Source organism: Pangasianodon hypophthalmus, chromosome 28 (assembly GCF_027358585.1).
Source record: "Pangasianodon hypophthalmus isolate fPanHyp1 chromosome 28, fPanHyp1.pri, whole genome shotgun sequence".
Lineage (NCBI taxonomy): Eukaryota > Metazoa > Chordata > Actinopteri > Siluriformes > Pangasiidae > Pangasianodon > Pangasianodon hypophthalmus.
In genome coordinates, this window is record NC_069737.1 from 16474249 (window position 1) to 16489697 (window position 15449).

The window sequence follows — 15449 nt, forward strand, 5'->3', positions numbered from 1 at the left end:
TTCCGTGTAATCGCACGAGACAAGGGCACTCCGTCTTTACAAGGTTCTACAACCGTTGTCGTCCAGATAACTGATAGGAATGACAACGCTCCAAAGTTCGTCCAGGAAGTCTTCATGTTTTACGTCAAAGAGAACTTGCTTTCCAACAGCCCCGTCGGTATGCTGACTGTTACGGACGCAGACGACGGGGAGAATGCGGAGTTGAGTTTGTTTGTGGAGGAGGAGGATGATGATGAAGAAGAAAATGAAGCAGGAAGTAGAAAGCCGGAAACCTTAACCAAGACGTTCTCTATTGAGAACAACACCGGAACCATCTTTTCTGCACTGTCGTTTGACCGTGAGCGCCGCAGCACGTATAAATTTCGTGTTCGGGCCATAGATGGAGGCGACCCGCCTCGATCTGCCACCGCTACAGTCTCTCTCTACGTAACAGATGAAAACGACAACGCGCCATCCATCATCGCTCCTTCTAATGACTCGTACACACTCCTAACCCCGTCCAGCGGCGCCCGGACTGTCGTGAGAACCGTAACGGCCTCGGACAGTGACGCCGGGTCCAACGCAGACCTACGCTATGCTCTGATTGGTGGAAACCCGTTCCATCTGTTCGAGATCGACCCAAGCAGCGGTGTCATCACGCTGACGGAACCACTGGAGAGACGACACCGAGGACTCCACCGCCTGGTGGTACGAGTGAACGACAGCGGAGTTCCCTCACTGTGTGCCACGGCGCTTGTTCATGTCTTTGTCAATGACAGTCTCACCAACGCCACCCTGGTGGACGCTCAGGTAAAAACATCTCACACACACACACACACACACACACACACACACACACAGACACAACAGAGTGTCAATCCTTCGTTGTACACGATGAGTGGTTAGTTAGTTGTAAAGTAACTGTCAACATTGTAGTGATGCTTTTCGATGTTGCAGAGTGAAAGGGGCGTGGCTTAACTTTCAGCCTTCTCCAGAGAGACCGATTGGATGTTGAAAACTATTGAATGACTTAGACTAGACTTAAGTACTGTTCGGACGGGATTCGTTTTCCGGACACGCTTCATGGGAATAACGTCTGTAGTGTGTACCTGTATTAGGAACTCAGTAACCTAAAACCTCCTGAAGTGTTGCTTCTCTGACGTCCTTTACAACATTGTCTGTATTTGGTTTTCCGACTTTTAAAATTTGTACTGTTGATTTGGTTTAGATGGGACACGATAGAAAAGAGCGAGTGCTTCCTGGAGTGTCTTCATACTGAAGAAAAAAGAACAAAACCTCTTTTCCCACAGGATATAACACAATCTTTACCGACATGTCAGCTGGGGTTATTTCAACTGGTCATTTTATAGAAAGTAAACTAAAATATGGTGTAATCTTTCCAGATGCATTCATGCACAGTGTGTAAAGATGACTGACATGATGGATTCGGACTAAAATCCCAGAGATACTCCAGGAATAATTACATTACGCAGCTCCACATGAAAAACTAATCCCGTCTGAATATGGCTTTAAACTGTACTGTGCTAAATGTTTTCTGAGATAAATGTAATATATACCTGCAGGACAAAAAGTGTCACTTTCCTCAGTGTGATTATTTGCCAGGACTCTGAGTTGGGCTTGTGCTAGCCTAGCATGGTTGATGTTTTGCTATTTTTTCTACCCAGAAGGCTTTGTTCACACTGTTTTTGTTGGAATACCAGCTATATTACAGCGTCTGTCCACATGTTCATTCCAAAGAGTCAGTGTGATGTCTGTACTCGTCTGAGGGCCTTGTCTAGACGCTTGCTGAGTGGAGAGGTGTGTGTGTGTGTGTGTAAGGGAGGAGGGAGATGACTGTGGTATTTTGGAGGTGTATTGGGAGGTAGAATGTATATATATGCACACTGTGATTTATTTGAGCTCAGAATGAGGGTCAGTGCAGGTAAAAAGGGGTCAAACAAAAGTCAAAGATACAGCAAACACCCGAAACACACGTTCAGAAGCACTGCGTTATGGAAAAACCTCGCTCCTCCAGAGAAAAGGACACTTCGGACAGTAAACCTGGCCTCGGCTGATCGTGTACAGCCGTGTTAATGGAACACTGTGTAACTGTGTGAGTTAAATAATGGAGTGTGGAATAATAGTGCTAAACATTTGTGTGTGTTTGGAACAATGAACGCTTCACACGCAGGATAACGGCGTTTGTTCTCACTAAATAACAGACAGTAGGAGTCAATGATGAACCCGTGCTGAATCTGAATCAAGTACGGACACATTCACCGGAGTGTGTGTGTGTGTGCGTGTGTGTGTAGGACAGAACACAGAGATGCATTGTGGTCTGTGACAGGAAGCTATTGGACGACGTGGCACTTAACTGGCGGCCGATGTAACGGCATGTCACGCTGTAAGACTATAAAACTGCAAAATGCCTCATGTTGATAAATATTCATGACTCAAATTGCTGTTGACCCGCACTGACGTGCGCACAATCACACACACACACACACACACACACACACACACGCACACACACACACACATACACACACACACACACAATGTATGACTGAATATCATCGCCTTGACTTGATAATTGAAAAGTCTAAACATTACAGTAGAGTGTGTGTGTGTAACTGAGCCGTAAAATGAGGATGCAATTATATTAGAGTGCACACACCATTTCTCTCTCTCTCTCTCTCTCTCTCTCTCTCTCTCTCTCTCTCTCTATTTTCCTGTCTTCTAACAAAAATCTTACTTATAAGAACTTCTTTTTTTAAAAAAAAATAGTATTTTTTTAAAAACATGTGACAAAAATGTTGCCACTCCAAAAGAATCTATAAAATAAAAAAAAATATTTATCTCTCATTACTAGTCACCTCTCTCTCTCTCTCTCTCTCTCTCATTCCCTCTCGCCCTGTCTCTCTCTCTCTCTCTCTGTCTCTCTCTCTCTCTCTTGTTCCCTCTCGCCCTGTCTCTCTCTCTCTCTCTCTCTCTCTCTCTGTCTCTCTCTCTCTCGTTCCCTCTCTCTCTCTCTCTCTGTCTCTCTCTCTCTCGTTCCCTCTCTCTCTGTCTCTCTCTCTCTCTCTCCCTTCAGGTGGCGCGCAGTTTGGGGGTCCCCCTGTCCCTGGACATTGCAGGAGACCCTGATAATGAGAGGATTCTGGGTAAGCAGCGTCTCAGCGTGGCGATTGGCGTGCTGTCTGGTGCAGCCGCTGTGGTTCTCATCATCCTGCTGGTTCTGATGGCGCGTCAGTGCGGAGCGCTCGGGAAGAACGGCTATGAGGCCGGAAAGAAAGAACCAGAGGAGGACTTCTTCACGCCCCGCCCACCTTCACAGCCGCCGCCTGAGAAAAAAAAACGTCGCGATGCAGAGAAACGTGACGTCCGGTCCAAATCTGACCGCTCGCTGTACGCCGGGATCGTCACAGTGAATAGCTGCAGACGCAACGACGAGGAAGAAGAAGAGGAAGAGGAAGCAGAAGAGGAACAGGAAGTGAGTCAGCGCATCGGGACCAGGCGTCACCGCTCAAGTCCCGACCTGGCGCGTCATTACAAGTCGAGCTCTCCGTTACCTGCCGTCCACCTGCAGCCCAACTCGCCGCCGGTTGAGGGGAAGAAGCACCAGGCCGTGCAGGAACTTCCTCCCACAAACACCTTCACAGGAAACGGGAACGGGAACGCCGACGCCATGTCACTCGGCTCTGACCATTGCTCTGATTACAGCTGCCACAACACCAAGTACAGCAAACAGGTGAGATTCCACTGCTGGTTTCCATAGCAACACACCTGGGTTTATCAACTTTATATTAATGTGCAGTATTTACACCTGAACGAATGAAGTGCTGAGGCTTTCTTTCTTCCTTCCTTCCTCTCTGTCACCTCTCCATCACTGTCTGCTCAGTATGTACTGCAGGAAAAGCTCCTCTTGTTGTTTTGTGTAATTATTTATTTTAAAGCAGCTGTTGTGCTGATGGATCTGCTGATTCCTGTCTTCTCCACTCGTCTTCTTGTTACCTCCGGGCGACTTTCGTCTCATTTACGGTGGTAGATTTTAGACAACGTTGTTTTTTGATGTGTTGCAGTTTGTTCACTGTTTGGGGGTTTTGTGGAACAGCTGCCGTCTGGGCTGAGATGAATATTCACTACACTCAGGAGTGTCATGTGACTGAATTTCAGTAACTTCCTGTTGAGTAATGTAGTCTGAACTCATGGGCTCGGTCAGGACAGAGACACAGAGGAAGCAGGTGACCAGGTCAGGGAACTCCACACATGCTGAACTCAGGAACTAGAGGAAGAACATGGACATGGTACATTCACACCACAGATTAGAGTTAATGCTAATGCAAATTACACTTAGCCAAGGCTTAGCTTTCACGACCTTGATGTTTGCACTCGTCAGGTGAGCAGTATAGTGGGATGGTTCTCTCCAGCAGGGACACGTGTGATCTCTGCTTCTTTAACCTGTTATTTAAAATAACGGAGCTGAGAAGATGTACAAAGACGTACTGAACGTTCATCATGGGACAGAGTGAGAGGTGTGAATGTAGGACTGCAAACTCACACACAGACGTATTTATACATTTATACATATTTCATTTCAATTATTATTGCAATTTTTTAAACCATTACACTATAATATACAATACTATACTGTAGTATACTGCACTACACTATACTACACTACACTATACTATACTATACTACACCGCAATATAATATACAATACCATACTGTAGTATACTGCACTACACTATACTACACTACACTATACTACACTACACTATACTATACTATACTATACTACACTGCAATGTAATATACAATACTATACTATAGTATACTACACTACACTATACTATACTATACTACACTGCAATATAATATACAATACCATACTGTAGTATACTGCACTACACTATACTACACTATACTATACTATACTATACTATACTATACTATACTACACTGCAATGTAATATACAATACTATACTATAGTATACTGCACTACACTATACTACACTATACTGCACTACACTATACTACACTACTTTACACTACACTGTACTATACTACACTATACTACACTACTTTACACTGTACTATACTATACTACACTATACTACACTGCAATATAATATACAATTCTATACTGTAGTATACTGCACTACACTATACTACACTACTTTACACTACACTGTACTATACTACACTATACTACACTACTTTACACTACACTACACTATACTATACTACACTGCAATATAATATACAATACTATACTGTAGTATACTGCACTACACTATACTACACTACTTTACACTACACTACACTATACTATACTACACTGCAATATAATATACAATACTATACTGTAGTATACTGCACTACACTATACTACACTATACTACACTACTTTACACTACACTACTTTACACTACACTACACTATACTATACTACACTGCAATATAATATACAATACTATACTGTAGTATACTGCACTACACTATACTACACTACTTTACACTACACTACACTGCAATATAATATACAATACTATACTGTAGTATACTGCACTACACTATACTACACTACTTTACACTACACTACACTGCAATATAATATACAATACTATACTGTAGTATACTGCACTACACTATACTACACTATACTACACTACTTTACACTACACTACTTTACACTACACTACACTATACTATACTACACTGCAATATAATATACAATACTATACTGTAGTATACTGCACTACACTATACTACACTACTTTACACTACACTACACTGCAATATAATATACAATACTATACTGTAGTATACTGCACTACACTATACTACACTACTTTACACTACACTACACTGCAATATAATATACAATACTATACTGTAGTATACTGCACTACACTATACTACACTACTTTACACTACACTACACTGCAATATAATATACAATACTATACTGTAGTATACTGCACTACACTATACTACACTACTTTACGCTACACTACACTATACTATACTACACTGCAATATAATATACAATACTATACTGTAGTATACTGCACTACACTATACTACACTACTTTACACTACACTACACTATACTATACTACACTGCAATATAATATACAATACTATACTGTAGTATACTGCACTACACTACTTTACACTACACTGCAATATAATATACAATACTATACTGTAGTATACTGCACTACACTATACTACACTACTTTACACTACAATATACTGTACTGTACAATAATGTACTATAATGTGCTTAACTACACTTCACTACACTATACTACACTACAATATAATAAACAATACTATATGAGAGTATATTGCACTACACTATACTACACTATACTGTACAATACTATAATGTACTATAATGCAGTTCACTACACTACTTCTCACTATACTACCCTACACTATGCTACACTTCAGTATACTATGTTGTACAATAATGTACTATAATGTACTTTACTACACTGCATTACACTATAGTACAGTACAATACATTAATGTACATTACACTATACTACACTACACTATACTACACTATACTACACCACATAGTGATGTGGTGATTTTATATCAAGATTATTGTATTAATAATACTTAATTGTCTTAATTTTCAGGGGTTAATTAATTCCTTGTTAAATTCATTATTATTATTTTTTAAAATTTGGATTAAAACATGAAGTCTGAAGTTACAGTTCATCATATTGTTCCACTGTTTCTTTGGTGATTCATTAGCAAAGCTCAGTTGAAAATGAACATTAATACCTTGAAGTTCTAGCTCAGTTTTGTGATTTAATGTTTTTCTACTGAGCCATAAACTGTAGATTTAACATTTAACTTTTTAGTTATGTTCAACATTTTGTTGAAAACTTCTGACAACTATAGTAGATATTTTTGCCATATCGCCCTTTTATTTAACTTAACGTGTAGTTAGCAGCTTAGCAGCCGCTTCAACATTGTCCAGGTTTTTAAAACAAAGTCTTAAACTTTCGTAACTCCACACCCTTTTCCTTTATTTTCACTGTAGTTACTGAGTAACGTGCTGTAAGATGAATAAGGAAATAATTACATGGACATTTAAGTGGTGAACTTGGGATCATATTGAGCGAGATGAGTACAGAAAAAAACGTTTGGGTTGGAAGGTGGGGTCAGAGGTCAGGGGTCAGGCTTTGGGGCTGTAGCGGCTTAGTAGTACTGGGATTTTTAAATCAAAAGTGCTTTAACCTCTGATCCACCTCATAAGCTCATGAATGTCAGGAATGTTTCCACAGTAGAGCCGTGTAGATATCAGCTTCAGGGTTCACTTTATAAAACCCAACATACAACGAGTCATAAAGTTTTATTACAGCAGTGTGAAAGTATTACATTACCGTCGATTAAATTACAGTGAAGTATTAGATTACAGTACAATAAAGTGTAACTACAGCAACAGTAAATGTCTGCATCTTTCATACGTTTACTTTACGAGCTGCTAACTGGTCATACTGTATATACAGTATATCATATATCCTGAATACAGAGCTCGTCATACAGCTGCACGATGCACAATGCGATATCGCAATCATCACAGTATCATCTGCACTTTTAAAACACTGACCGACTTCATCGCTTACAAAATTCAGGAAGTCCTTTTTTTTCCTTGTTGTTCTTAATAAAATTCACCCGGCACAAAAACATTCACTGAAAGGGAAAGGACATGAACAGCATGTATTTGGTCTCTTTAGTCAGTAAAAAAATGGAGGTGCTGCTAATTATTAAGTTAAATTATTAAATACGTTGTTTTCTTACTGTTGCTTTGCGCACATCTGGATGAAAACGTTAGCCATCTTGTTCCTCAGCATACACTAAGCTTCTGTTTCTTCTCTCTGCCTGCTACGATTTTCTCTGTAAATGTTGAATAAATCTTGAAACTTATCATTTTCTCATTACATGGTAAAACGTGGCAAAAAATAAATATTAAGATATGTAAAATGTATTCAGACAGTAATATTATATAACATTAACATATTATTATATAACAGTAACATTATTCTCTTTTCACGTGCTCTAAATGGCATCAGGTGTGCAAATCTGCGGTGAATTTCAAATATAGAAATAACTTTAGCACATTAATAGTAAGTCATAGTTACGGCAAAACTTCCGCATTATTAAGATGGATTTATTTTAATCTTACAATGACATTAACAGGCTTCTGCAAATTTATTACCTGCCCTTCAAGTGTATTAGTTTACAGTTTAAAGTCGACCTCATTTCTTCATTGTATTCTTCTGCATGATTTCATGCACACTCTGATTTACAGAGAAGAGAGAGGAGTGTGTGTACCGAGGATGAACTCAGCGCAGAATCAAAAGGGAAGTGTTTAGAGAGGAATGGGAAATACAGATGAAACGATTTTGTGTGTGTGAGAGAGTGAGAGAGAGAGAGAGAGAGAGAGAGAGAGAGAGAGAATCAAGCCCCGGAGATTTTGGGAAGGAAAAATAGGTTAGTGCTGACTTTCTCCTCGAAAGCTGAACATCAGAAAATTAGAGCAGTGAGTTGGCCACACGCACACACACACACACACACACACACACTCCATCTCTTTAATGATGATGTGAGACCTAATAATTATGTGTAAATTTACCGGATTAACAGTGAAACACTGAGTGATGGAGCGGAGTGATGAAGTGGAGTTACTGAGTTATTGTTAAACACCCTCAAGTTGATTATTTTCCCATAGCAGCACATCCCCAATATAGACTTTTACACATATATAGTGTGTGTGTGTGTGTGTGTGTGGGTGGTTGGGTGGTTGGTTGGAATGTATGTAGGTGTGTGTGTGTGGAGTAAAGGGAAATCGATAAGGTTACAGAGTGTGATCTTTAGATCAGTGCGCTGACAGAAAATCAATTGTTGAGTAAATTAATAAACAAATCTGTTGCTTACTGTGGGACTTTAATCACACACACACACACACACACACCGTATCTCAATATGACTTAAATAACAAAGTTAACAATGACCAGGTAGCAGTTGCCACGGTAACGTTATATTTAAGCATGTTAGCGATATTTACTGCTGGCAGGAGGATTTGGGGGTGTTTCCTAATTTGCATATTCATTTGCATTTTTGATGAGGAAGGTTTTAAAATAAGTTTTTAATCCTTTAATCCTTTTTAATTTGTTGTTCTACACAGATTATTTTAATAATGTTTTTAAGTACAAATATCATGATAACAATGTGAACTGTGATAAAATGTCATTATTGTGATATGTATTCTTTCTCTCTCTGTCTCTCTCAATCTCTCTCAGTCTCATTTCTCTCTCTCTGTCTCTGCCTTTCTCAGTCTCTCTCCCTCTCTCCCTCTCTCTCTCTCATTTCTCTCTCTCTCTGTACTTCTGTCTCTCTCTGTCTTTCTCTCTTTCTCTCTCTCTCTGTATGTCTCTCTGTCTTTTTTCCTCACTCTCTCTCTTTCTGTCACTTTCTTTCTTGTTCTTTTTTCCACTCTGACAGCGTTGTCTCTCCTCTACAGACTCCCTCTTTTTGATTTGGACATGCGTTACAGAGAGTATGGATGGGGAATACAGACAGGGAATTTGTGTCTCTGTGTTTCAGTACAGCTCTGAGATTAGGGACCGCTCAGTGTGCAAGAGAGAGAGAGCGAGAGAGAGAGAGAGAAAGAGAGAGAGGGATTGGTGGAGAAAAGAAAAAGGCCCCTAAGCTCTGAGGTGCAAAGCCAGCGAGTCTTTTTGACATGACATGTCAGCCTCATATCGCCTCACGGGTCATGAGCTACACGCAATTTATCCAGCGAGAAGCGTGTGTGTGTGTGTGTGTGTGTGTGTGTGTGTGTGCACCACTCCATTAATGCTCAGCGAGAGAGTAAAAGAGATGATGTCTGCACTTCCTGACAGGTATTTTCAGCTCACTGTGTCCATATCCCGGATTAAATGAGACATTTAATTTTTATACAGCCGCATTTTCAGCTTTTAAACCCCCTGTGTGTGTGTATGAGAGAGTCTGTGTGTGTGTGTGAGTGTGTGAGTGTTTGTGTTTAAGTATAAATGGAAAATGTGTAAACTTTTACATTGGACAGATGATCAAAGTCAAAGAGATCTCTGAGAGGGATGGGCGTGTCTAAGTGGGGCAGGTGGGCGTGTCTAAGTGATTAACTGTTTGTGTGTGTGTGTGTGTGTGTGTGTTATCTGTACTGTACCACTGCTTTAGAAATTTATGGTGAAAGGGCTGTCGCCGTGGTTACCCATCCTCGAAAAGTGCTGATGCAGTCGTTATGGAGACGCTGAAGCGTCATCACCTCTTTCACCCTGTCAGCTCAATGTTCGTCCATTTTACACACACACACACCCACACACACACACACACGCCCATACCCACCCACCCACTCACACACACACACACACACACACACGCCCATACCCACCCACCCACTCACACACACACACACACCCACACACACACACACACACACACGCCCATACCCACACACACACACACACACACACAGAAAGAGAGAGAGAATCTGCTTACTTTACACTGGGGAAAATGCTTACTTGGTGGTTTGGTGTGTGTGTGTGTGTGTGTGTGAGATCTCTTCTGACAGCATATTGAATTATTGATCGCAGTGTAATTAACTCCTCTGCCGCTGAGCTTCTGACCCCAGCTTCGTATGTGTGTGTGTGTGTGGGTGTGTGAGTGTGGGTGTGTGTGTGTGTGTGTGTGTGTGTCTTTAGGGAGGCCACACTACTGAAGCTCATTAGCATATGTGCACCTTTTAGTGTGTGTAATTAGCAGGCCTGTCAGTGCTGAGCTAGCTTTGTGCTACTGAAGTTAACTTTCACTTTTATTCATGTAGCCTGAGCTTTTATCCAGAGCTGCTGTGGTTCTCTTAGGACCTGAACACAGAACCTTCTGGGAACTAATCTAGAACCATGAACACTGAACAATCTCATCATGCCCTCAAACAGCTCCACCCTCAGCCCTACCCTCACACAGCTCCACCCTCAGCCCTACCCCCATACAACTCCACCCTCAGCCCTACCCCCATACAACTCCACCCTCAGCCCTACCTCCATACAACTCCACCCTCAGCCCTACCTCCATACAACTCCACCCTCAGCCCTACCCCCATACAACTCCACCCTCAGCCCTACCCCCATACAACTCCACCCTCAGCCCTACCTCCATACAACTCCACCCTCAGCCCTACCCCCATACAACTCCACCCTCAGCCCTACCCCCATACAACTCCACCCTCAGCCCTACCCTCACACAACTCCACCCTCAGCCCTACCCCCATACAACTCCACCCTCAGCCCTACCCCCATACAACTCCACCCTCAGCCCTACCTCCATACAACTCCACCCTCAGCCCTACCCCCATACAACTCCACCCTCAGCCCTACCCCCATACAACTCCACCCTCAGCCCTACCTCCATACAACTCCACCCTCAGCCCTACCCTCACACAACTCCACCCTCAGCCCTACCCCCATACAACTCCACCCTCAGCCCTACCCCCATACAACTCCACCCTCAGCCCTACCCCCATACAACTCCACCCTCAGCCCTACCCTCACACAACTCCACCCTCAGCCCTACCCCCATACAACTCCACCCTCAGCCCTACCCCCATACAACTCCACCCTCAGCCCTACCTCCATACAACTCCACCCTCAGCCCTACCCCCATACAACTCCACCCTCAGCCCTACCCCCATACAACTCCACCCTCAGCCCTACCTCCATACAACTCCACCCTCAGCCCTACCCCCATACAACTCCACCCTCAGCCCTACCCTCACACAACTCCACCCTCAGCCCTACCCCCATACAACTCCACCCTCAGCCCTACCCCCATACAACTCCACCCTCAGCCCTACCCTCACACAGCTCCACCCTCAGCCCTACCTCCATACAACTCCACCCTCAGCCCTACCCCCATACAACTCCACCCTTAGCCACACCCTCACACAACTCCACCCTCAGCCCTACCCCCATACAGCTCCACCCTCAGCCCTACCCCCATACAACTCCACCCTTAGCCCTACCCCCATACAACTCCACCCTTAGCCACACCCTCACACAACTCCACCCTCAGCCCTACCTCCATACAACTCCACCCTCAGCCCTACCCCCATACAACTCCACCCTTAGCCACACCCTCACACAACTCCACCCTCAGCCCTACCTCCATACAACTCCACCCTCAGCCCTACCCCCATACAACTCCACCCTCAGCCCTACCTCCATACAACTCCACCCTCAGCCCTACCCCCATACAACTCCACCCTCAGCCCTACCTCCATACAACTCCACCCTCAGCCCTACCCCCATACAACTCCACCCTCAGCCCTACCTCCATACAACTCCACCCTCAGCCCTACCCCCATACAACTCCACCCTTAGCCACACCCTCACACAACTCCACCCTCAGCCCTACCCCCATACAGCTCCACCCTCAGCCCTACCTCCATACAACTCCAACCTCAGCCTCACCCTCACACAGCTCCACCCTCAGCCCTACCCTCAAACAACTCCACCCTCAGCCCTACCCCCATACAACTCCACCCTCAGCCCTACCCTCAAACAACTCCACCCTCAGCCCTACCCTCACACAGCTCCACCCTCAGCCCTACCCCCATACAACTCCACCCTCAGCCCTACCTCCATACAACTCCAACCTCAGCCCTACCCCCATACAACTCCACCCTTAGCCACACCCTCACACAACTCCACCCTCAGCCCTACCCCCATACAACTCCACCCTCAGCCCTACCCCCATACAACTCCACCCTCAGCCCTACCCCCATACAACTCCACCCTTAGCCACACCCTCACACAGCTCCACCCTCAGCCCTACCCCCATACAACTCCACCCTTAGCCACACCCTCACACAGCTCCACCCTCAGCCCTACCCCCATACAACTCCACCCTTAGCCACACCCTCACACAGCTCCACCCTCAGTCACATTCTCACTTAGCCCCATCCAGTCTCTCTCTCTCTCTCTCTCTCTCTGTCTCGGCAGTATCCTGTCTCCTGTCTAAGAATCGCTCTCTTCCTGTAATCATTTGAGTAGATCTAAAGCAATCAATACACAGACCTCAGCTTTCACAGTCACACACACATACACACACACACACACACAGATACACACACACAGATACACTTACAGATAAGAGTGTGTGCACAGGGTTACCTGTCGGACAGGTGCGTAGTAGGTGAAGCCTGGTAACTTAAAACACACGCAGCATCAGACACCAGGTCAGAAGGATAGACAATACAGCTTACACACACACACACGTACACACACACACACGCACGCACACACGCACGCACACACACACGCACAGAGTGATGGAGTGAGACTTGGGACAGATGACATGCAGACGTGACACTCTCAATTTTCTGTCTATTGAATATTTTAACTCCGTCACACAGATCAGTTTTACTGTATGTGTCCCGTGTGTGTGTGTGTGTGTGAGTGTGTGTGTGTGTGTGTGTGTGTGTGTGTGCAGAATTACTATGCTGTGAAAATAACGATGTGCCATAAGATCATGAAAAATGTGCTGCTCGTTTATGGATGAATAATTTACAGGTGATTAAGCTGAAAGCATGTGAGAGTTACAGCTTGGGGAAAATGTGTATACACACACACACACACACACACACACACACACAGACTCACACACGCACACACAATCACACACAGCAGGCCTCATCAGGCTAATTGATAGCTTATCGTTAACGCTTATACAATACAGTTTCTGACAGCACAGTTATTCAGATCAATAAGACTGACATTCACATCTACTGAAATATTCTGTTCTACTTTATTGAATGTTATTTAGTAAAGAACATGTCATAATTTTTGTCTGTTTATAGTTACATTTAATGTTATAGAATGCCATCTAAAATAAAATAAACATTTTCAATTTTATTAAGAATTATTAAAAAAAAAACTCCTGTAAACGTTTGAATAGATCTGATCTGGAGCATCAGGGTGAACATGAGGAAATGAAATGAAAACCGGCGAAGCTCGACACGTCAGGAATTTAGGGCATGCACACACACACACACACACACACACACACACACACACACACGCACACACACACCCTGACAAGCAGCAGCAACACCTGGAAAACAACCCCCACACACACATCAACGTATGAAACTCCCATAAACTGATGTATGATTAGGAATGTGTGTTGTTTTCCTCTGAGTTTCATAGATTTCTGACTCCGTGACACACACACACACGCACACACACACACGCACTCCTCTCCCACATTGCATTTCTGATATGGCTGAGCTTCTGGTACAGTTGGGGATCTGTAGCATGCTACAATACCAGACCCTGTGTTCCATGGGTTCTGCGGTCTTGGTGTTCTATTTTCCAAAATCATGTGTTCCCAGAGTTCTATGTTCTGAGATTCTGTATTCTTAGTGTCTTATAGTTCTAGAGTCCTATTTTCCCATTTCCTATAATGCCAGTGTCCTTTATTCCCAGACTCCTATTTTCCTAGGTCCTGTGTTCTCTAGGTGCTGGCTTCCCAGGGCTTTTGGTTCCAGGTGCTGTGTTCTCAGGTTGAATGTTCCCAGTTCCTGTGATCCCAGTGTCCTTTATTCTCATGGTTCTACATTCTCAGAGTCCTATGTTTCAAGAGTCCTAAGCTCTGAGGTCCTATGTTCCCAGTGTCTTATGTTCTGAGGTTGGATCCAGTTATGTTACCAGTTCCTATGATTCCTGGGTTCTTTATTCCCAGGTCTTCTGATGTCCTAAATTCCCAGTATCCTATATTCTCAAGTTCTGTGTTCCCAGGTCCCATGTTCACTTCTGTATTCTCTGGGTTCCATATTTCTGGCGTCCTGTAGATTTCAAACAGGACTGGATTAGATGGAGATGTAAGAAATTCTGCATTTTATTTTTATTTCCTTTGTTAAATATTTTCAGGGTCTGAACTTACACTGGAGATACTGAGGATACTGGGGATATAGCTGACACTGGAGATAATAAGGACTTTGGGGACACTGGGGATTCTTGTCATACTGGGGGTACTGGGGACACTGGGAATACTGGGGGTACTGGGGATACAGGGGACACTGGGGACACAGGGGATACAGGGGACACTGGGGATACATGGGACACTGGGGATACAGGGGATACTGGGGATACTGGGGATACAGGGGACACTGGGGATACAGGGGATACAGGGGACACTGGGGATACATGGGACACTGGGGATACTGGGGACACTGGGGATACAGGGGACACAGGGGACACTGGGGATACTGGGGATACTGGGGACACTGGGGATACATGGGACACTGGGGATACTGGGGACACTGGGGATACAGGGGACACTGGGGATACTGGGGATACAGGGGACACTGGGGATACAGGGGATACAGGGGACACTGGGGATA

General features: G+C 43.9%; 1 protein-coding gene across 1 annotated transcript in view; it reads left to right on the forward strand.

Annotated features, from left to right (window-relative positions):
- The window catches only part of pcdh7a (protocadherin 7a), a 32478-nt gene that overhangs the window by 2831 nt on the left and 14198 nt on the right, over nt 1-15449 (forward strand). The window contains exons 1-2 of the mRNA XM_026912110.3: nt 1-789; nt 3074-3730. The exon at nt 1-789 is cut by the window's left edge and continues 2831 nt beyond it. Of these exons, the coding sequence (XP_026767911.3) occupies nt 1-789; nt 3074-3730 (1446 nt within the window). The remainder of the gene's footprint in view (nt 790-3073; nt 3731-15449) is intronic.